General features: G+C 34.5%; 1 protein-coding gene across 2 annotated transcripts in view; it reads left to right on the top strand.

Annotated features, from left to right (window-relative positions):
* Nucleotides 1–3,353: 3,353 nt before the first annotated feature.
* LOC131939714 (tubulin polyglutamylase TTLL5) overlaps nt 3,354–24,943 on the top strand; it is a 22,691-nt gene continuing 1,101 nt past the window's right edge. Inside the window, exons 1-25 of one of the 2 annotated variants that reach the window (XM_059298181.1) lie at nt 3,354–3,513; nt 4,500–4,645; nt 5,108–5,217; nt 5,646–5,725; nt 8,169–8,275; nt 9,450–9,513; nt 9,928–9,994; nt 10,259–10,341; nt 10,570–10,651; nt 10,994–11,180; nt 12,168–12,259; nt 13,100–13,207; nt 13,604–13,685; nt 13,868–13,929; nt 14,188–14,270; nt 14,533–14,643; nt 15,749–16,095; nt 18,480–18,542; nt 18,778–18,840; nt 19,233–19,281; nt 20,290–20,392; nt 20,749–20,893; nt 21,535–21,646; nt 22,957–23,097; nt 24,326–24,426. In XM_059298181.1, coding sequence (XP_059154164.1) covers nt 3,505–3,513; nt 4,500–4,645; nt 5,108–5,217; nt 5,646–5,725; nt 8,169–8,275; nt 9,450–9,513; nt 9,928–9,994; nt 10,259–10,341; nt 10,570–10,651; nt 10,994–11,180; nt 12,168–12,259; nt 13,100–13,207; nt 13,604–13,685; nt 13,868–13,929; nt 14,188–14,270; nt 14,533–14,643; nt 15,749–16,095; nt 18,480–18,542; nt 18,778–18,840; nt 19,233–19,281; nt 20,290–20,392; nt 20,749–20,893; nt 21,535–21,646; nt 22,957–23,097; nt 24,326–24,426 — 2,597 coding nt within the window. In that variant the 5' untranslated portion in view covers nt 3,354–3,504. The remainder of the gene's footprint in view (nt 3,514–4,499; nt 4,646–5,107; nt 5,218–5,645; nt 5,726–8,168; nt 8,276–9,449; nt 9,514–9,927; nt 9,995–10,258; nt 10,342–10,569; nt 10,652–10,993; nt 11,181–12,167; nt 12,260–13,099; nt 13,208–13,603; nt 13,686–13,867; nt 13,930–14,187; nt 14,271–14,532; nt 14,644–15,748; nt 16,096–18,479; nt 18,543–18,777; nt 18,841–19,232; nt 19,282–20,289; nt 20,393–20,748; nt 20,894–21,534; nt 21,647–22,956; nt 23,098–24,325; nt 24,427–24,943) is intronic. The other variant, XM_059298182.1, reaches the window with a different exon arrangement.

The raw sequence follows: 24,943 nt of genomic DNA on the forward strand, positions 1-24,943 counted from the left end.
ACAACATTGACATATAACTTGGTCTGTACACAACATTGACATATAACTTGGTCTGTACACGCCACTAATATATAAATTTGGCCGTTGGCTGTATAACTATGACATATAACTTGGTCTGCTGGCTATATAACATTGATATATAACAATATGTAAACATCGCAAATGCCCAGTTGACATACAGCACAAATATTTACAGCATATTTAAGACATGTGTTGGTGTCTAGCTAGATTCTAGCTGCCAGCATGCCTCAAGTAAACACATGGAACATTGCTGGAAGAAAAAGACCTGCATTTATTGGCGTAGAGCGAAGGTGTTTGTAATTCTTCGTGATGATTTCAATGACATCATTTCCGCTTTAACGAATTCAAATGCAATTTTAATTAACATTTAAATTATTTTTAATTAATATTTGATTATTTAAACTTTAAAAAAATATTAATTATTCGTATTTATACATTCCTCTTAATAACATGTCAAAACTAATTGACCGAAACTAGCCAATGCTTAAATTTTTGTTTTTACTAAATGTTTATAGTAAATTGTGCCATACGTAAGTGGTAATGATTTTAAAATGTTAGCATTCTGTAACATTTCCAATCAGTGTTTTTTTCCAGACTTTTTTCTCCGGGGGGGGGGGGGGGGGCACTTGAATTTTTTGGGGGGGGTGGCGGTAGACTTTCTTCGGGGGGGGGGGGGCGGACACTGTTAAAAGTATATATTTTCTATATAAATTATATAAATTTCATTTCGTTCGAGGGGGGGGGGGGGGGGTAAAAAATCCCCCCCCCCCGAAGAGATGCCTGGAAGAAACTCTGTTTCCAATATATACAAAGACTAAAACTAAATTTTTCATCTGCGTGAAACGATCAAACGATTGCCAGATTATGAAACAATTAACTCAAAACTCAAAAAAAAAAGCTATTTAGCATAAGCAGGTGGAAACAGTGAAAATATGACGTCATATTTTATAGATTCACTAGCAATACTAAAGTTATATTTTAATGGAATTGTTCAGTAAAATAAACGTCGATTCGTTTTGAATTTCAAACTCCACATTACTTCAAGAAAACGTAAAATAAACTGTAAAGCATAATATCTAAAACGGTTGATCTTTTTTTTGGCAGTTTAATTCCAGCTTTACCTGACTGAACGCAGTGTTGAAATTATCTTGGCACCACAATGCCGACTTCACAGCACTTTGTGGTAGGCAGACATGAAAGAAACGAAACCCGGGGAAGCCATTCTGTCGAATTTTTCTAACGCTCTCGGTATTTATCCAAACCAATTAGTTTCGTGCTCGCGTTATTTATCTTGCTACGTTTTCGGCTTTAAACGTCACGGGGATCCAAATTTGAGTTTTATTTTTGGCGACGTGTCGTGGAGTACAAATGTGACGTCAAATATATCACACATTTAAAAAAAAAACTAAAATAAATTTCATTTGTTTATCAAACGTAAGCGAACGTCTTCGGAATTTTTTTTTATCTATGCTTCTAATTCAAGAAATGATTTGTTTAAAATCAGTGTTAAAATGTTGAAAACACGGACATTTTCTAAAAAGAAAATAAAAAAGATGTGTCCGTGTGCTCACAACAATTAGTTATATTACTGATGAGGTGTAGGGCTTGGAGGTAGGACACCAACTTCTCGTTCTCGTACTTGCCATCTAGATCTAGTATTTTTCAAACCAAATGTGAATATTTTGATTACATTGATTAAAAAAAAATAGATAAATAACAAGTTGACCTAAACGTAGATACAATATTAATATATTATTAATATTTAGTAATTACCGGTAGTAAATTTGCTATTATTAGTACAATTTTTCAAATAATTGTAGCATTTTGGATACTCATGGTATTTTAAGATCTTGAAACGGGGCTTAGAAACAAATAGCCGCCATGTTTTTATTATCAATGGAGATCATGTTCACAAAAATTATTTTAGTTAAAAAATGTAGGCCTATATCTCTACCTGGCTAAGGAGATTTCAAAGTATACGCGAGAGAGACCGAGACTTACAAGTCCTATTGCTGGATATCAAAGCATCCACAGGTAGATAATCGGAAAACCCCGTTAGATATAGCGGAAATCGGGAAAATAAAATACCCGAGAGTTCTGACAAAAAAAAACCCAACAAAAAATAACCATACTTTATAGATAGAAGATGGAGCTACAAAGGTAGAGAAACTTCTAACAAACAATCTACAAGTATGTTACCAGGGGCCCAGCTTACGGAAAACCCTGGAAGGTTGGAACTTTGCCAGGAAACCTGACGTGTGATAGAATTTGTTGTGAGAGGAAAACAACGTCAGAAGATTTAAAAGAACTGATTTTAATGGGAATTGATGAGGGGAATACGATAGTGTTGAAAGAGGACAAAGGTGAATCTTGTCTGAGGTACATAAAAATGTAGAGGTGATGTGGGGGACAGGGAGGGGAAGGGTAGGGATCTCATACATGATTATGAGATGATGGTGACTTAACCACATATAGAGAAGAGCTGATTATTATGATGGTGTGACAATGTTGATCTCACCCCATTTAGAAGGTGAGTTAATTAACATGATGGTGAGACAATGGTGATCGTACCTCACATAGAAGGTGAGCTGATTGTTACTATGGTGAGACAATGTTTGCCTAAACACACGTAAAGGGTGAGTTGTAGCTGGTCATTATAATACACCATTCACCCAACAACACAAAGAAGGTAAGAGGGTGTCAAGATTCACAGTTCATGCAGTAAGCTAGGACATGCTATATTGAGGGCATGCATCATAGCACAGACCACGATATGATGCTTAATGAAACATCTCTCACTATTCTTAGCGAAACCCCACACCCGATGCCGTAAACCTTCCTAGATACAGTCTCAGCACAAAGCTAAATCGGGTTGTCAGTCAACTACATGGTTGTCATAGAAAGTGGTGCTACACCCTCTGGTTGACATGAGAATGTCAGGGGAAAGATATTGGGACTTATCGTCAAAAAGTGGACATTTATAGACGAGATGGGGGAGATCCCATTTTTGCTGAAGCTATAAATACATGTCGCAAAGTGGAGAATAAAATGGTAATAGCAGAATGGTAGAGAAACAGGTATCGTTAGTTGGCTAAATATAAGATAGAAACGCGGGCTAATTAGAGTAATCTTAAAAGCTAAATAAAAAGTTTCCGAAATTACAATAAAATACGACGATATTGTTAAAAAAACAGTCCATTGTAATGAAAAACTATTTTCTTGAAGCAGCTGCACGAAATGTCCGGATTGCTGAAAACCTAAAATGTACATGAACAGTGCAGCACGGTGCGGTGTGTTTACTACCGGAAGTTGCCAGATAAGTTTGACAAACAAATCGTACAGACAGAGCAGCCTGTGTAGAGTTGTACATGTAATATCCGCCCCATATTTTGTTAATGCAGCTAACATTGGGTGTTGGCATCAAGAAGCTGTGGAAACCGATGCAGTGGAGTTGAAGTCTGAGGGAGTCTAACTGGAGTCTACATGCATTTTGTGAGCTATCACTGTTGGGGTGTTGTATAGAGTCGTGATTTTAGATGCTCCCCTCTCTTACTTACGGGATTATATTGACAGGAAAAAGGGCGACTTATTTGACTGCTGAACCTAGCTGGTCACTACTCTTAGGGGACTACCCTTAAGTAGAAAATATGACATGATTAAAAACCATTACATTTAGTCGGTCTCGACCATTACATTTAGTCGGTCTCGACCATTACATTTAGTCGTTGAGTCGGACATTTTCCGACACGATAGCATTTAGTTACATCTTATGTGTTCTGTTGGGTGGGTTAAGATGTAAATTTGGATCTAGTTGACGATTGGTCATTTGGTAAAAGTTAAGGTTTTTTTTGGAGTTGTTTTTAGGACCAGGGATTACGGTTGTGGTGGGGGGGGGGGGCGACTAAGGTTAGAACAAGTGATGTGTGTGTGTGGGGGGGGGGGGGGAGCTACTATGGTTAGGACCAGGGATTGGGGGGGGGGTGAGAGAGCAATGGTTAGGTTTTGTTTTGGGATGGGGAACTATGGTCAGGACTAGGCATTGTGAGGGACTTAGTCTTTTATGTTCTTAATAGTAATGCGCGATATAGGCCGTAGACTCCGATTTCAGCCTGCTTTTCTTTCTGGATTTGCTTCCATGGCCTTTGTCCAACTAAGAACGAACTAAAAGGTAGCAGTTCGATTTTATTTTCTCTCTTACATGGCGTGCTGTCCCCAGCTATCGAGACTCATCTACCGGGGTTCAAACTCGGGACTTTAAGGTTGAGCAGCCATGAGCTTTACCGACCCCACCACGCCGACTGCTTAGGAGGGGACAACAGTTAGGAGTAGTGGTTGGGAGGGGACAACAGATAGAAACAAAATCCATTGTAACACAACACAGTAGAAGTTTCCTACAACTATCAATAATGTGCATGGCTAGGCTTGAACTCAATTCAAACTGGATAAACATATGTAACGATTTCCTCATTTTTCTAAAGAGTAAAATGGAATTAAGGAAAGAAAACGACGACAACGGCGGATGCATCAGTTCAATGAGTCCATCAGAGAACAGCGAACGGAACTTCAGCAGTGACCAGGATTCTGACTATGAGAGCGACTGTGCCAGGGAATGCTATGATATTGAGTAGGTCCTCATGTGCTGTTTTCTTTGACAAGTAGGTCCTGATGTGCTCTTTTCTTTGACATTACATTCCGCTTTCTAGAGAGTTGTATAATCAAAATATAATTTACAGCCAGACACGTACAGGCATATATATATATATATATATATATATATATATATATATATATATATATATATATATATATATATATATATATATATATATACACACACACACACACACACATATATATATATATACATATACATACAATATTTATAGTTATATATGTATACATATTGTATATATATATATATATATATATATATATATATATATATATATATATATAGTTATATATGTATACATATTGTATATATATATATATATATATATATATATATATATATATATATATATACATCTAGACATAAGAATAGAAAGTTATATAGACCATAATTCCATGTCTATTTTAAAAACAGCGGTAAACCTCTTCAACTCCGACTTCTAGGGCGCGGCAGTGGAGTTTCTGTCCTCGAATTTGACACCGATTCATTTTTTCACCAGGATCCTGATCTGAAGAGAGCGGGTGGTCAGTGCAAACCTTTCTATAGCGGTTGTAGTTGGTTACATTTGGCAGTGGCGTCACAAGGCGGAGGTGGGGGGGGGTACCCGGTCGGTACTGGGTGACACCATTTACGGCGTGTCACCAATTTAAAAAAAAATTGAAAAAAATACCTAGTTAAAATAAGAAAAAAATTATAGTGGAGAATAGGTGGCAGCAACCTTGTGACGCCACTGATATTTATTTAGAAACTTAAACGAAAACATAATTAGACAATAATAAGCATCCTTGTTTTAATGTTTGCTCTTATTCGGTCGATTAGGATTTGGTTTATACGCTTTTACGTTTTTAAAATTATAAATAGTGCAATTATTATTTTTAAATGCATCAAGGTAATCAATTAAAATGCTCTGAATACTAATTAATTTATTTATTGCACCCATTTCTGTTTAAAGAGCAACACGGACTTGTGTGTAGGATATCGGGAAATGCTCAAATTGTGCGGGAAATTTTAAAGTCTCATGGGTTTCTGGAGGTAAAAAAATGTACACTCATTTGGTTCCCAGAAAGAACCGCAACGGAAAAAGGCGCAACGGAAAAAAGCGCAAATCAAAAAGCGCAACGGAAATAAGCGCACACGGAAAAAAGCGCAAAGAGAAAAAAGCGCACACAGAAAAAAGCGCAAAGAGAAAAAAGCGCAAACGGAAAAAAGCGCAAAGAGAAAAAAGCGCACACAGAAAAAAGCGCAAACAGAAAAAAGCGCAAACGGAAAAAAGCGCAAAGAGAAAAAAGCGCACACGGAAAAAAGCGCAAAGAGAAAAAAGCGCAAACAGAAAAAAGCGCAAAGAGAAAAAAGCGCACACAGAAAAAAGCGCAAAGAGAAAAAAGCGCAAGCGGAAAAAAGCGCAAAGAGAAAAAAGCGCAAACGGAAAAAAACGCAAACAGAAAAAAGCGCACACGGAAAAAAAGCGCAAACGGAAAAAAGCGCAAACGGAAAATAGCGCAAACAGAAAAAAGCGCAAACGGAAAAAAGCGCAAACAGAAAAAAGCGCACACAGAAAAAAGCGCAAACAGAAAAAAGCGCAAACGGAAAAAAGCGCAAACGGAAAAAAGCGCACACAGAAAAAAGCGCAAACGGAAAAAAGCGCAAACAGAAACAGAAAAATGCGCAACCAGAAAAAACACAACGAAAAATGTGCAAAAGAGAAATTTAGCACAAAGACCATATTGACTAGATGACACATTTATACATGACTGTTAGGGCTGCTGTGAGAGTGTCGTGTTTGATCATGTGATCTACTACCAATTAAAGCGTACCACTACCATCTGCATTCCCATCACCACGATACAGGCGATAATCACTTTACACAATGCCTATTATTTTCTTGGTCAATAATTATTCAACTACTATTCTTGTATAAACATAAAACTATCGACCTTACACGAAGTATCTTTCACATTCTCCCTAGTCCGAACTACCTAGCTTGCATACTATAACAACCCGTTCCTATGGCAAAACTTCACTCTCTTTCATCCGCGTCATCAAACATGCATTCGTCATATCTCTCGTAACAACATTCATTCGCACCAAAATAACAATTTTGTATTTAATATTTTTTTCACATCATGGCGCACCTACCTACCTACCTACTACCCACCTACCTACCTACCTACCTACCTAACTACCCACCTACCCACTTACCCACCTACCCGCCTACATACTTACCAAACTACCCACCAAAAAAGTATCGGCGAAGTTCGTAAGTTTCGTAAACTGTACTAGACATCTTTTTTTAATGAAAATTCATTGACATCATTGACATATGTTACATATATGTTACATTTTGCGGCAACCTTAATTAGTGCGTTGGGGTAGTTCGGACTAGGGAGAATGTGAAAGATACTTCGTGTAATGTCGATAGTTTTATGTTTATACGAGAATAGTAGTTGAATAATTATTGACCAAGAAAATAATAGGCATTGTGTAAAGTGATTATCGCCTGTATCGTGGTGATGGGAATGCAGATGGTAGTGGTACGCTTTAAATGGTAGTAGATCACGTGATCAAACACGACACTCTCACAGCAGCCCTAACAGTCATGTATAAATGTGTCATCTAGTCAATATGGTCTTTGTGCTAAATTTCTCTTTTGCACATTTTTCGTTGTGTTTTTTCTGGTTGCGCATTTTTCTGTTTCTGTTTGCGCTTTTTTCCGTTTGCGCTTTTTTCTGTGTGCGCTTTTTTCCGTTTGCGCTTTTTTCCGTTTGCGCTTTTTTCTGTTTGCGCTTTTTTCTGTGTGCGCTTTTTTCTGTTTGCGCTTTTTTCCGTTTGCGCTTTTTTCTGTTTGCGCTTTTTTCCGTTTGCGCTTTTTTCCGTTTGCGCTTTTTTCCGTGTGCGCATTTTTCTCTTTGCGCTTTTTTCCGTTTGCGCTTTTTTCTCTTTGCGCTTTTTTCCGTTTGCGCTTTTTTCTCTTTGCGCTTTTTTCTGTGTGCGCTTTTTTCTCTTTGCGCTTTTTTCTGTTTGCGCTTTTTTCTCTTTGCGCTTTTTTTCCGTGTGCGCTTTTTTCTCTTTGCGCTTTTTTCCGTTTGCGCTTTTTACTGTTTGCGCTTTTTTCTGTGTGCGCTTTTTTCTCTTTGCGCTTTTTTCCGTTTGCGCTTTTTTCTCTTTGCGCTTTTTTCTGTGTGCGCTTTTTTCTCTTTGCGCTTTTTTCCGTGTGCGCTTATTTCCGTTGCGCTTTTTGATTTGCGCTTTTTTCCGTTGCGCTTTTTTCCGTTGCGGTTCTTTCCGGCCACCCACTCATTTGTATTCTGTGTAACAAAATAGGTATTTCAAACGCAAAGCTGGTATTTAGTGTTTATTTGAAGTTAAATCATGCTAAACCTAATACTATGAACATCATTACATGCTACATCTATTACTGTAAGCTTCAAAACATGCTAAACCTGTAAACACAAACTGTTACTGTTATTTTTCTCAGACACACAGGAACACACGGTGTTTTAATTTAAATTGGGCAGCCAATCATCCGAGTCCTTACTACATCCGTAAAATGGCACATTTTCAAGTCATAAACCACTTTCCTCAGTAAGTACAATTATGTGCATGCAGTATGTTTGTAGGTGTAAAAAATAAAGGAATATCAGAAGTGTGTACAAAGAAGGCTTATGCAAGGGAAGTAATGCTGACTTTGTAAAGACCGACAAATAATATCGTTATTTAAACAAGGGCAATGGATATGTTTATACTTTATAGTTAACTATTTTATTTGTTTATGATAAACACTAAATAGTAAATAGGCATTTGTTTGTTTTCAGATATGTTGTTTAAAAATATTTTAATACTTATTCACAGTTTACTTAAACCAGAAATCATTAATCATATTTGTCTACAATTAGTTTTAAGCACTATTGAACTTATGGTCTCTAAAGTTTAGTCAATGTCATGTAATAAATATGTATGTAGGTTATAATAGTAGGACGTTATGGTCACTAAATTTTAGCCAATATCATGTAACATGTAGGTTATAATAGTAGGAAGAATATAACAGACGATACACAGTCTTAATATTAGCATGTGTCCAGAATCTAGGTGAACATAACATTTAAACTCACATATGATGTCATTATCTGTAACAAAAATAATTTTATGCCTCCACCTGGGACATTTGCCTACACAACTATTTGGGTTACATTGATCAACTCAAAGGAATTAAGACGTCTATCAAGACTTTCTTGATTCAGTTGATTGCATCAATTTAGTTAATTTATTTACAGTGGTGTAAACATTTAAAAAAAAAAAACTATTTTGTGTGTCACATAGCCCCTCCCCCCCCCAATATCTTCATGGTGACTGTTATACAAATTGATTTTTATCATTTTATCATTAGAGTCATGTGTCTTTCATCCAATCCATCAAACCCCCCTAACTCAAATCTTTTATTTTGACATAGGCCTTTAGACAAGGCATGTTTTAGCTGTCCAGATAAGTCTATATATATATATATATATATATATATATATATATATATATATATATATATATATATATATATATATATATAGTTTTTCTTTCTAAATCTTGACCCATAGTATGCTAATTAAGACATTGGGTGGAAACATCATATCTGTAATTATCTTTAATTTATGACGTTACTGCACACTGTTTTTATTAATACATATTTCATAAACCTCACTAAAGCTACAGTTTTCATTTATAATTTTTTTTTTAACGCTTCAAATATTTTCTAATTAATTTTTAGGACCAAAGAGCTCACAAGAAAAGATAAACTCTTCCACAATATAATTAGAATGCAGAAAACATACGTAAGTTTACAGTTTATACGCTATATGCAGGGTTCTATGCAGCTTTTTGTTACAGAATATGGGCTGAACATGGTTTAATGTTACCATAATATTGCTGGTGCAAAGATGGAAGTAGATTAGTCACACTGAGTGATGGGATGGTGTGGAAGAATGTTTGGATGTTGATTGTAAAATAGGTTTGGAATACTTAAAAGGTTTAAAATGATTGTTCAAGTCAGTTATGTCCATATAAGAGACAGAAAGAGAAGATAAGTGAGAGGTAGAAAATCTAGTGTCATAGAAAGAGGAGATAAGTGAGAGGTAGAAAATCTAGTGTCATAGAAAGAGGAGATAAGTGAGAGGTAGAAAATCTAGAGTCATCAAGGAAACTGTACATAAAATATTTTTTTATTTTATGGAATGAAATGTTTTCAGGGCAAGGAGCAGTTTGATTTTGTACCAAAGAGTTTTGTAATACCCAACGAATACAGAGCATTTCGATGTAGGTTATTTGTGTGTGTGTGTGTGTGTTAGTTTAATATTGATGGTGTAGCTTAAATGATGTTTTGATGGTGTGTTTAGAATGTCTTTAATGGTTTTTGTTTATTTATGCTGGATTTTTAATAAACTTTAAAATTTGGAAAAATAATTGAAAATAAAATTTTCATTAGTTTGATTAAATTTCTTGGTAGATTGATGATTAAATGATTGCTAGCATTTTAGAATTTTATAAAGCTGGTAAAACTAATTTTTAAAAATGTTTTAGCAAGCTTTAAACATGACAAAGGACCTTACATCATAAAACCTGTTGGGTTGTCTAGAGGCAGAGGAGTTTCTCTTATAACTAGTGTAAGTATTAAATAATTTTAATGGTGCTCTTTTGGTAAATTCATTAATAAGAGAATTTAATGAAAAGATAGATTTAAAAAAAAATATGTGCATTGAGACTTTTTTGTATGTCTGCTGTTGTGACTGAAGTTAGTATGCTTACTGTTTAGGCTATTATTTGTGTGTTTATTGTTATATTTTTTGTTTTTATGCATAATGTCAGACTTTAGTTTTACATTGTTTTTCTAGTCAAGAGAAGCATTATTAAAAACAGAATCAGGCAAAAGAAATGTTGTTTGCAAATATATAACAAACCCTCTTATTCTTAATGGTAAGTCTGAACAACATTGTAGCCTACATTTAAAAAAAAAAACATTCAGATTTTTCTCTATTAATAAATCCTGCATATCTCTTTTGATATATGAGTAAAGGCGCCAATGTAATACTTATAAAAAAATGAAGTATAAGCTAGATAATTTGATAATTTATAAACAATGAAGAATTTTTAAAAACTTAAATTTTGCAACCAAAATTAAAATTAAATTGAATTTAGGTCTACATGTGATCGTAAACACACAGTTTTTCGATACCTGATAATCAATCTGTACTTTTAAAATAGTAACATCTAGAGTGATAATATACTTTAACATTGTCAAAATACCTGTCTGCCTAGGTTATAAATTTGACCTGCGGATTTATGTGGCTGTAACCTCTTTTGATCCTGTGGTGATCTACATTTACAAAGAAGGATTAACTCGGTTTGCCACAGTCAAATATAACATGCACAGCGGAACCTTTCAAAATCTGTGCATGCATCTGACAAATTACAGCATCAATATGATGAATGATGATTATGTTAAGTATGACAATTTTACTTCAGTAACCACTTCCATGGTTGTTTTAATAAGATCAAGCTATGTTTTAAATCTGTGAATCTTTGTAAAATTTTGTGTCACATTACAAAAAAAAAAAGAAATATCATAAATGTTTATTGTAGTAGGCAACTGAAGGTTTCTATTACATTCACCATTTAACAAAGTAAACAATAATCGCATGCTTAAATAGCTTAACTGTAAAGGAAGTGTACAATTTTAAATTTGTTGTTTGAATATATACCATAGCAATAGACCATCAACGCCTTATTAATCTTCAAATACATTTTGCTTATTAGCAGTTAGCTTTTAATTAAAAGACTAATACGGGGCTTCAAATAATATAGTCATTATATTTAAGCTGTAGTCGTTTATATTTTAAATGAATACTATATCAGCCTTCTATGTCTTTACTTTCATGACTGATCAGAAATATTGAATTGTTATCACTTATAGTTGATATGAATACAGAGGCGTAGCGACCCTTCCCGGTGCCCGGGGACAAACTTTCAATTTGGTGCCCCCCAAATTTTCATTTTGTACCCCCCCCCCCCCCTCAAACTTTTGATTTGCCCCCCCCCCCCCCCCCCCCTCAAACTTTCGATTTGCACCCACCCCTCAAACTATTTATAATGCAAAAATGCAGCTAAAATGACATTTTAATTTGTTTTTACATCCCATTTTGGCGCCCCCTAAGGTCGGCGCCCGGGGACATATGTACCCCCCTGCCCCCCCCCCCCCCCCCATCGCTATGCCTCTGTATGAATACTACCTCAGCCTTACATTTCTTTACTTTCATGACTGATTATAAATATTGAACTGTAGTTACTTATATTTGATATGAATTAATGAATACTACCTGAGCCTTATATTTCTTTACCTTCATGACTGATTAGAAATATTGAACTGTAGTCTCTTACAGTTGATATGAATATTACCTCAGCCTTATATTTCTTTACTTTCATAACTGATTAGAAATATAGATCCCGAGGTTGAGGATTTTGGCAATAAGTGGTCCTTAGGGGCATTACTGCGTTATCTGCGATCATTAGGAAAAGATACTACAGGTAAGGTTATGCATTAAAACACACCAAAAGTATTATTTTAAAAAAAAATTCTTTAACTAAAAAGTTAGATCATTCAATTAAGCAATCTAATCTAATTTCTTTATTCTTATTGTTACTTTTTTTCCTCATAAATTATCTCTTAATCCTGCAATAATCTTTATGTTTCTTATGGCTCTTCTGTTTACTCCAATATCAACATATTTTGTTTGGGTCTTTCTTCTAATTTAATATCAAGTCAAAAATTATCAGTGAATATAAATATAACCAAAGTGGAATATTATTACATACTGTAATGCTAAATTTTATTGAAAATTATAAATATAACCTGTTATGGAATAATATTGAAAATTATAAATATAACCAGTAATGGAATATTATTACACACATTGAAACCCAAATTCTGATTCTCCTGAAAACAATTAGATATCTAAAACAGTTTAAATCTAGGCAATAATTTTGATTTAAAGATATGTTATTCCATTAGACACTCCAAAATCAAAACCTAAAACACATTTTTATAAAGAGTAAAATACTGTCTTTAATTTCAATACTCAAAACAAGAAATGAATAAAATATTACATGCAACAGCTTTGTGTGGGTGTTTTTAAAACAATATCCCTGTATCTTGCACGAGCATATACTGGACCTCATTTTGTTTTAATGAAACCAATAACATATCTAACTTATGATAACCAAAGTTAACACAAAAAAAAGGTTTTAAGAGAATTTAAATAATGGACTGTTGCGTATTTGATCATGGTTAAATCCCTAGTAAACATAATTTACGTCTGTGTCAAAAAGCATTAATAAAAAGGTATTTAACTCTCTCATTTCCCCCAGAAATTATGACTCAGATTGAAGACGTGGTGATTAAAACTGTTTTGGCAGCTGAATGGAGGATTGGCATTGCGTGTAAAAGATACATCCAAAACAGAAATAATTGCTTCGGTAATTCTTCTCATTTTGGTTTAGCTCGACTGTGTAAAGAATTAAAAAAATGACTTTATACACTTAAATGTCTGATAAATGAATTGACCGTTTAATAACATAGAAAGTAATCTTCTTGTTCCTGATCTTAAGAGAGGAGATTATTATGACCTAGGCTGGAATACTGACATGACATTAGTATTGATATTAAGTTTTATAAAATGTAAAAATATTTTGACATACTCTTTTATTAAAATTTGATTATTAGAGAGAGCCTGTCTTTTTTGTTTTTAAATTCTATATTTTATTTACTTTGATTAATTGCTCCTGTATTTCATTTGTGCTGACTGAAATTATATCTATATCACTTTCTTTATTCTTATTTTTTAATAAGATTTTAATCAATTTTAATTTCAGAACTTTTTGGTTTTGACATTCTATTGGATGAAAATTATAAAGCTTGGCTGATTGAAGTTAATTTATCTCCTTCATTGGGATGGTAAACAATTACATTCTAGTTTGGCTATTCTGTGCTTCTGTTCACCTCATCAGATTTTACAGCTTAATTAATGAATAAACTTAAAAATAAAATAATTAAGTAAATTTAAGTAATTTATAGTTGGGAATATTTGCTATATTTAACTGTAAATCTATCTGTTTAGAACAAAATTTATTTTTCAGTGATGCCCCAATTGATGTCAAGATAAAAGGCAACATGCTTTGTGATCTGTTAAACTTAGTTGGTATGGAATTTACTAGCATAGAACAGCTTATAAACTTATAACTTGAGCTTTTAATTTAATTTCTAAAAGATCTTAGTAATATTTATGTAAAATTAATAAATTAAATGAAACAAAGTATTTATTTTTTATATTTTCAGTTACTTTATGCACATGAAGTTTGACAGAAATATTATATTATTCCTTTGAAACTTGATTTTCAAAGTAATAATAGTACTTTAAAATCTTGCCAATGTTATTGCTTTGAAATTCGACTTTCAGGTATTAGATGTTTCAGTGCTACTAATTATTTTCGTGGCTTCAAGGAAGGAAAAATACGGAGGAAGATTAAGGAGCGTTTACAAGTAGGGTCATTTTCAAAATAAAAATTTGTATTGTATAGTCAAGTTCAACATTTGTATATAATAAATAACTGAGAATATAATGGTATAATTAATGTATGCTATTAGTTTTAAAATTTATCAACTATTAATAACATTTATTAAAAAGTGTTGTACATGTACCAATAATTGCCCAGATGCTAGGTTTCAAAGCCTCAAAATAGTTAAAGTTTTTCATTAATTTGCTGACTTGACAGAAACTTGAACGAACTATTTTTATTTGCAGATCACAGTGGGTTATTACTACTATACTAAGTGTAGAGATGCCTATGAAGTTATTTGGGGGTTACGGAAAGCAAGAAAAGACTTCAAAAGTCTCATGCAGGAGGAAATGAATGTAATTGACTTGAAATATTCTTTAAAACATTCAATGTATACTTCAGTATTTGCTATTATTTTCTCAGATTTTTCAAACAATTCTTATTAACTCATTATTTTGTATTTTTGCTAGGATTTTTACACAATCCCTTTAGCACTATCTGACAAAAAAATGTAAGTTCAAAATGATATCGATTCTTCACCTGGAAATATTATGAGAATCTCATTTACATGGATTTTTAAAAAAATCTATGTTTATTAAAGAACCATATGCATAAAATCTCTCAAAAATCTCTTAAAATCACATTAAAACAAATCTTAAAATTACTTAATTATCAGGAGAATTTTTAAAAATCACAGTAAAAACTGTTAAAACAAATTTTTAATGTGTCTATAAGAACATGCACATTTTATTTTAAGAAAAGAAAAAAACAAGAACATTTTTATTTAACCTCACCAAATGTAAAATGTTTATAAATCTCAACAATAATAATTTTAGAACTCCTAAACTGACCTAAACCCACAACCACATAAAATTGGCTATTATAATGTAATTTTTTCATAACCCCATCCTTTCCCCACAATACAATAAACAAAATGGTAAAACTAACCCTCTAATTAGTGGCGTAGGCAGGGGGGTTAGGGGGGTCATAATCCCCCCCATAGACCCCTCGGTATATATAAAAAGTATGAGGGGGGGGTGCAAATCGAAAGTTTGAGGGGGGGGGTGCAAATCGAAAGTTTGAGGGGGGGGGGGGGTGCAAATCGAAAGTTTGAGGGGGGGTGGGTGCAAATCGAAAGTTTGTCCCCGGGTAAAAATTGGAACCCCCCCCCCCCCCCCCCCCCTTGAGACGATCCTGGCTACGCCCCTGCCTCTAATCAACTCCATTCTGTAACTATGTCAGCTATCTTTACATTTATTGAGGCAACTGAGCTCTTTTTTCCCTTATTTTTTTGTAAGTGCTTCTGGGGTGAATGCCCTGTTTCCTAAAGTAGCTCTCCTGTGTAGAAGAATAAAAAAAAAACCTGTCTTGTTTACTGGACAACATCAGGTTAAATGGATTGGAACTGTTTTAATTAATATAGATTTTTATCATTATTACAATTCCTTTTTATTCATACAGAAACGGAATCTTCAACCTGAGAAAAAAAATAAAACAGAAAAAAAGAAAGAAGAGAAGAAAACCAAAGAGAAAGAAAGTGAGTCAGCTAAAGAAAAAGTGAGTGCTAGAGAGAACGAAAAAAAAAGACAAAAAGAAAAAGTGATAGAAAAAGATAAAATGAAGAAAGGAGAAAAGGAGAAAGAAAAAGAAGGAAAAGAAAGAGGAAAACATAAAAGCAAAGACCTGCATACATCCAACGTCCTGACCCTCCAGGAGATTGACATGATACGAAGGGTCAGGGAGGAAGAGCTGCGATCTGGTGGATGGCTGAGGATTTTCCCAGCTCCAGATACATGGGATAAATACTGGTAACATTTCATTGGGGACAAATACTGGTAACATTTCATTGGGGACAAGTACCGGTAACATTTTATTGGGGACAAATACTGGGACAAATACTGGTAACTTTTCATTGGGGACAAATACTGGGACAAATACTGGTAACTTTTCATTGGGGACAAATACTGGGACAAATACTGGTAACATTTCATTGGGGACAAGTACCGGTAACATTTTATTGGGGACAAATACTGGGACAAATACTGGTAACTTTTCATTGGGGACAAATACTGGGACAAATACTGGTAACTTTTCATTGGGGACAAATACTGGGACAAATACTGGTAACTTTTCATTGGGGACAAATACTAGTAACATTTCATTGGGGACAAATACTGGTAACATTACATTGGGTACAAATACTGGTAACATTTCATTGGGTACAAATACTGGTAACATTTCATTGGGGACAAATACTGGGACAAATACTGGTAACATTTCATTGGGGACAAATACTGGTAACATTTCATTGGGGACAAGTACTGGTAATATTTCATTGGGGACAAATACTGGTAACATTTCATTGGGGACAAGTACTGGTAACATTTCATTGGGGACAAATACTGGTAACATTTCATTGGGGACAAGTACTGGTAACATTTCATTGGGGACAAATACTGGGACAAATACTGGTAACTTTTCATTGGGGACAAATACTGGGACAAATACTGGTAACTTTTCATTGGGGACAAATACTGGGACAAATACTGGTAACATTTCATTGGGGACAAGTACCGGTAACATTTTATTGGGGACAAATACTGGGACAAATACTGGTAACTTTTCATTGGGGACAAATACTGGGACAAATACTGGTAACTTTTCATTGGGGACAAATACTGGGACAAATACTGGTAACATTTCATTGGGGACAAGTACCGGTAACATTTTATTGGGGACAAATACTGGGACAAATACTGGTAACTTTTCATTGGGGACAAATACTGGGACAAATACTGGTAACTTTTCATTGGGGACAAATACTGGGACAAATACTGGTAACTTTTCATTGGGGACAAATACTAGTAACATTTCATTGGGGACAAATACTGGTAACATTACATTGGGTACAAATACTGGTAACATTTCATTGGGTACAAATACTGGTAACATTTCATTGGGGACAAATACTGGGACAAATACTGGTAACATTTCATTGGGGACAAATACTGGTAACATTTCATTGGGGACAAGTACTGGTAATATTTCATTGGGGACAAATACTGGTAACATTTCATTGGGGACAAGTACTGGTAACATTTCATTGGGGACAAATACTGGTAACATTTCATTGGGGACAAGTACTGGTAATATTTCATTGGGGACAAATACTGGTAACATTTCATTGGGGACAAGTACTGGTAACATTTCATTGGGGACAAATACTGGTAACATTTCATTGGGGACAAATACTGGGACAAATACTGGTAACATTTCATTGGGGACAAATACTGGTAACATTTCATTGGGGACAAATACTGGTAACATTTCATTGGGTACAAATACTGGTAACATTTCATTGGGGACAAATACTGGTAACATTTCATTGGGGACAAATACTGGTAACATTACATTGGGGACAAGTACTGGTAACATTTCATTGGGGACAAATACTGGTAACATTTCATTGGGGACAAATACTGGTAACATTTCATTGGGGACAAATACTGGTAACATTTCATTGGGGACAAATACTGGGACAAATACTGGTAACATTACATTGGGGACAAGTACTGGTAACATTTCATTGGGGACAAGTACGGGTAACATTTCATTGGGGACAAATACTGGTAACATTTCATTGGGGACAAATACTGGTAACATTTCATTGGGGACAAATACTGGTAACATTTCATTAGGGACAAATACTGGTAACATTTCATTGGGGACAAGTACTGGTAACATTTCATTGGGTACAAATACTGGTAACATTTCATTGGAGTAATTTTCTTACTCCCTGTTCTAAGAATGGGACAAAATATCAAGTCTTATAAATTTTACTTGGGACATTATGTTAACATACTAGTTAAAGTTAGTGAAGCAGTAAGATTGAGGGGGGTACAAGGTGGAAAAGAAAGCCATACACTGGGTGAAATACTGATAAATTTTACTTGTGACAACTTTTTTCTAATAAAGTAAATGAAATGGGAGGGGGGCATTGGTCAATATTATTATCTGAATTTTGATATAGTCATAACAAGATCATGAGGGTAAACCTTTATCAATTACAGTGCATATTTACATTTGAGGATTAGCCTTATTTTTTAGAGTATTTTTAAGACAACAACCAGCTTTTTTGGTTTTTAACAGAAAAAACAACACCACCATCAACTGGTTTCTCTTTATTTTACAGGCAGTTCCTCACATTTCCAACAACAAGTAATAAAGTCCTTCATCAGAGACTCTACCCAGAAATGTAAATAAATCATTCTAGAGAGTCACATTTTTTACTGTATGTTAATGTTAATGAAAGAATCAATCAAATCCAGTGCAGAGTTTCTTCCAGAAAGCCTCCCCCAAAGAAAGTCTACCCCCCCCCCCCCCCCGAAAATTTCAAGTGCCCCGCCGGAGAAAAAAGTCTGGAAGAAACACTGATCCAGTGTAATGTGTATAGCTAAAAGCTAAAATAAAATTCCAATGTGATTTTACAGGCACAGTTGTATGAGTGCTGGGAAAAATGCTGGAGCGGGGATGGTCACTTTATCTGATAAGGAGTGAGTAGGTTTTTAATTTGTCACAATCATGTGACAAGGAGTGAGTAGGCTTTTAATTGGTTACATTATCTGACAAGGAGTGAGTAGGTTTTAAATTAATATACTTTTGGCTGGAGAATCTCTTGTATATTTTACAAAAGTAACTTCTGTTTTAATAATACAAATCATAGTTATAACTGATAGTGAGAAAGAATAACTCACTGGCATACTTTATCCTATGAACAGAAATAAACATTCATCTAAGTATTGTGCTTTATGCTGTACTGTTGAAGGTAATGAAATAACTCTTAAATAATGTACCTGGGCACATTATATGGCCTCACCATACTGACTAGCCATGGAGCGTATGTTTTGCTACTGTTAAAACTGGATTTGATGGATTCTCTTTTCAGAAATGAGCTGTTGTATAAGATGACGGGTAGAAAGGCAGAAAAAGATGAGGTGAGTTGATTTGTCTTGGTTGACTTGACGTCTTAGTTTTTACAAGCCTGTCACCTATACTTTCCCTAATGTGAGTTAGGTACCCATCATAACTTGATGGATTCAGACTTTAGACTTTCGGATCAGCAGTCTAGCACTCTGCCACTAGACCTTGAGGTCTCATATCTAATTTTATGCCCGTCATTAATTTTGAAAGTGTAGCTTTATATCTGGCAAGTCTGTCAAAAGTTTGTTATATGTAATGGTTTCTTGTGTTTCTTTTATTCCTGTTTTCTGTATTTATATTATTAATTTTGAAGCTTAAAGATTTTTAAACTGTGTTTCTGTCTCTGTCTTAGTTTGTACAAAAATCATTCATCAGATAGCACATGGTCTAAAAATAGATGATGGTTTAATGATGGTTTAATGATGGTTTAATGATGGTTTAGTGATGGTTTAATGATGGTTTAATGATGGTTTAATGATGGTTTAATGATGGTTTAATGATGGTTTATTATTGTTTACTTTACAAGTCTATCAAATATGTTGTCGATATGTAAAATATAAAATTAAATTTATAATGTTCTAGAATAATTAAAGGGATGGTGTCTTTGAGGGAGAGAACACAAAATTGCTAATTTGAAAGTTCTAAGGTCAGTCCAGGACCCTGGGCAGATAAGGCTCATTAGTTGAGAACAGCAACCCATTTTTAGGGGAGAAAACTCCAAAATTAAAAAAGAGTTACCCTGCAGACAGTTCTTGGGTGGACAAAGGCTGTTGAAACAAATCAAGAAGGAAAAGTTGTAGTTGACCAGTCATTAGTGGGCTCATAACATGTCGATATGAAATACTTAATTGTGTTTGAGAAATTTTTTTAATGTTACCATTAAGAACAAGGAAGATTTTTTATAATTTCTTTTCTTATTGAAAAAACAAATGTAACTTTAATTTCTGTGACAGGTTATGAATGTAACTACTGTAACTAGGATTTTACAATTTTTATATTACATTTTATGTATTGATTCACAGAAATTTAGCAAGGCATACATTTACACACTTCAACGCATGGAGAAGTATGAAACTCCTTTAGACAAAATTCCCCCTCAAGGATTTGGTATTAAATCTGAAACAGGTTGGAGAAAGGTTTCATATAATTTAACACGATCAATTTTAACTGTTTCATTTTTAAATCTTATCTTGATTTCACGTGCACTAATACATTTTAAAAATTGACTATATGATATTCTCCATTATAACAAAATCAATTGTAAAACATAATTCCAAAAGACATATACAAACATATAGGCCTATGCATATTTACATCCCCCCCATATATATATATATATATATATATATATATATATATATATATATATATATATATATATATATATATATATATATATATATATACACACACATATATGTGTAAATATATACATATGTGTAAATATATCTGTATATTCTTTTGTATTAAAATCTGTTAAGAAGATGAAAATGAAGAAATGATCAGTGAAGATTTTATCAAAAACTTAACCCACGAGGTACCCCATGGAGACTATGAAATGGCAATACACCGGGATGAGTTAAGAAAACATATTTTTCAACAGATGGAGAATGGTGTTACACTTAGGTAGGGTTGATTAAGGTTTTTCATGTAGGTGTGTTTGTTAAGTGTTGAATTGAGCTATTCTTGTTCAAAGAGTTTGTTAAGGTATTTTCCTAAGTTTTGTTTGTAAAGGGGATAGACCAGTGGTTCTTAACCTGGGTTTGATCGAACCTCAGGGGTTAGATGAGTCAGTCTCAGGGGTTTGGCAGATGTCAAGACTCATATGATTCATGATTGGATTTTGTTCAGTGTGGACATTAAAACTGTAGACTAGTTAGGTGAATGCGCAAATGTAACTGATGGGGTTGTTACTTCCAAAAAGGTTAAGAACCACTGTGTTAGACTAAGATATGTTTGTAAAGAAGTTTGACTAAGTTGTGTTTGTAAAAATTCAGGTAATGTGAGTGTTAGATCATTCTGATCAGTGCAGATAATTTAATCACAGATAAACACAGCAGTGATAGCAAAAACTATAAAACAAAATGACCAGTAGAACGTCCCTGAGTCTACGCAGCATTAGGGATACAAAGGCGCCTGGGCATAGTGCTGATTACATTATCCTCTTTAATGTAGAGGTCATTGAAACAGATGAACTCTACTTCATCTGCGTCATGTGTCTTGGGCACTAACGGGAAAAGATGATAAATTTTCCTTGTTCTTCCCAGTGAAACTCAAGCAAGGATCAGCTTGGCCTTGTACTTAGCTTTTGCCAGACAGAGACTGATAAAACCAGGGGGTGACACAATGGACGTGACCCCAGAACAACTGGACCTGCAGGTATGTCTGTAGGACTGTTGTAGCTTGTTTCTTTGGAAGGATTCACATTGTCTGTTCTTCTATGGGGTGTAAGATGACCCGCAGGTATGTCAGTAGGCCTACATGTAGCTTTTCTTTTCGGAGGATTTAATTTTCTGTTCCTTATCGGGTGAAAAACGAAAGACAGAATTGAACAAATGGCAGAAATGGACAAAAGGCCAACAAAAGGCCTTTGTTAATATCACAAATTGTGGGTTAATACAGTATAAGATAGCCCTTCCCCCCTGATAAGGTGAAAATAATCAAACACATCATCACTGACCTTGTGAATGCAAGTGAAATAATCAAGAGACAATGCCTCAATGGATGCAACCTTTATATGGGGAATAACAGGGTCCATGCAACTTGAGAAAATGGGAGTGTCTTAAATATAAAAGAGGTAGCAGGCAATCCCACCATATATCACCAATACAATTAGGATAACATGGACAGTGTGGCTTAGCTATAGAGACCTAGATTGCTAACCTGATAGTCTCCAGTTTGAATCATTGTTCAAGTCAGTAGAACATCCTTGAGCCCACCTAGCTCTGATGGGTACCTGACTCATGTTAGGGAAAGTAAAGCCGGCTGGGCATAGTGCTGACAAACTATTCCTTCGAATGCCAAAGTCACAGAAACAGGTAAACTCTATTTCACTTTCCCCATGGACTGTCAGGTTCAAGAAGGGATCTACTTTTAGTTAGGATAGCACCAAACATGACGCAACAGATTCAAGGTTTAAAGTGACTTGTAATGAAGTTAAGCTAGAGAAGACAAATGATTGTATCATACACATTGTTGAGACAAATAATTGTAGTGTACCCAATGTTGAGACAAATGATTGGAGTGTACATATTGTTGAGACACATGATTGTAGTGTACACATTGTTGAGACAAATGATTGTAGCATACACAATGTTGAGACAAATGATTGTAGTGTACCCAATGTTGAGACACAAGATTGTAGCGTACACATTGTTAAGACAAATGATTGTAGCATACACATTGTTGAGACAAATGATTGTAGTGTACCCATTGTTGAGACAAATGATTGGAGTGTACACATTGTTGAGACAAATGATTGTAGCATACACAATGTTGAGACAAATGATTGTAGTGTACCCAATGTTGAGACAAATGATTGGAGTGTACACATTGTTGAGACAAATGATTGTAGCATACACATTGTTGAGACACATGACTGAAGTGTACCCAATGTTGAGACACATGATTGTAGTGTACCCAATGTTGAGACAAATGATTGTAACGTACCCATTGTTTCTCTATTCAAGGATCTGTTGAACAGGTTTCTGCAACAGGCCCTGCTAAACATCCCCTGCTCTCCTGCTCCGAAGAAACCCTCACAATCCCCACCCACAAACACAGAACTTGTCGCTCAGCGATTGGCCAACTTCATTAACATATATGTCAAGGTGACAATTAGATTTTAGTGTTATCAGCTGGAGATTTAAAAGTTTTTATTTGGAAGACGAATCATTTAGCAATTTTCTTAAAGTAATATTTAAAGCATTTTTTGTTTGTCTATTAAACAAATACTGTGTAAGTGATACAATTTAATTCTAGTTGTTTTTTTTTTTTTTTTTTAAATTTTTAAATTTTTAAATTTTTTTTTTTAATATAATTTAATTCTAGTTAGATCTAGTATTTTTTATTTTTTATTTTTTAATTTTAATTTTTTTTTTTTATTTATTTATTTATTTATTTTTTTTTTTTTATTTATTTATTTATTTTTTTTTTAAATATAATTTAATTTAATTCTAGTTAGTATTTTCAATTTAATGAGATGGCTTGTTAAGGATGTCTTTTACTTGTGTAAAATCTCAACATTTTCTGGCATAAAATTGAGTTATTGTTTATGGGTTGGAAAGGGGTGAATGGGTGGTTCCTAGAAAAGTTAAATAAAATGTATTTTAAAATGTATGTAAGAGGTTATGTAAAAGTTATATGTGGTAGTGTGAAAATATTATTTCTATGTATAATAAATGCAGGCCTACCCTAGCTTATAACACATTACCTCCCCTACCCTAGCTTATAACACATTACCTCCCCTACCCTAGCTTAAAACACATTACCTCCCCTACTCTAGCTTAAAAACACATTACCTCCCCTACCTAGCTTATAACACATTATCTCCCCTACCCTAGCTTTTAACACATTACCTCCCCTACCCTAGCTTTTAACACATTACCTCCCCTACCTAGCTTATAACACATTACCTCCACTACCCTAGCTTATAACACATTACCTCCCCTACCCTAGCTTATAACACATTACCTCCCCTACCCTAGCTTATAACATATTACCTCCCCTCCCCTACCCTAGCTTATAACACATTACCTCCCCATCCCTAGCTTATAACACATTACCTCCCCTACCCTAGCTTATAACACATTACCTCCCCTACCTTAGCTTATAACACATTACCTCCCCTACCTTAGCTTTTAACACATTACCTCCCCTACCCTAGCTTATAACACATTACCTCCCCTACCCTAGCTTATAACACATTACCTCCCCTACCCTAGCTTATAACATATTACCTCCCCTCCCCTACCCTAGCTTATAACACATTACCTCCCCATCCCTAGCTTATAACACATTACCTCCCCTACCCTAGCTTATAACACATTACCTCCCCAGCAAACACAGAGAATGATTGCAGAGAACTGTCCAAAGATGGACACAGACCAGTTTGAAGGGATTGACCCAGGGAAATTCAGACAATTTATTTGCTCTGCTAAGTAAGACTATTTTTAACTGATGATTTATGGTTAGAAACTTTTTTTTTAATCAGTGAAATCAGAGTTACTTCCCCCCCCCCCGAACGAAATGAAATCTATATAATTTATATAGAAAATATATACTTTTAACAGTGTCCGCCCCCCCCCCCCCCCCGAAGAAAGTTTACCGCCCCCCAAAAAATTTCAAGTGCCCCCCCCCCCCCCCCCCCCGGAAAAAAGTCTGGAGGAAACACTGAGTGAAATTAACTGATAAGACTCTTTTTACATTCTCCTCTATGGATAAACAAACAAAACCCTACCTCATTGAAAAGGCAACACCAACAATTACTCTATAGAATTATACAAATATTTGTGAACGTTTAGGAAAACTATATTGTAATGTTTCTCAAGCATCAGTTTTTAACTGTTATTTCTCTAGGTTCAAAATTTAACTGAATTTTCTGTAAATTAAGAAGTAAACTGTATTTTTGAAAGATTCTGATTTTTACTGTTGTTTCCCTTGCATTCAATTTTAACT

The sequence above is a fragment of the Physella acuta genome, unplaced genomic scaffold (genome assembly GCF_028476545.2).
Source record: "Physella acuta isolate Inbredline_101_S28 unplaced genomic scaffold, ASM2847654v3 ptg000291l, whole genome shotgun sequence".
In the NCBI taxonomy this organism is placed as follows: Eukaryota; Metazoa; Mollusca; class Gastropoda; family Physidae; genus Physella; species Physella acuta.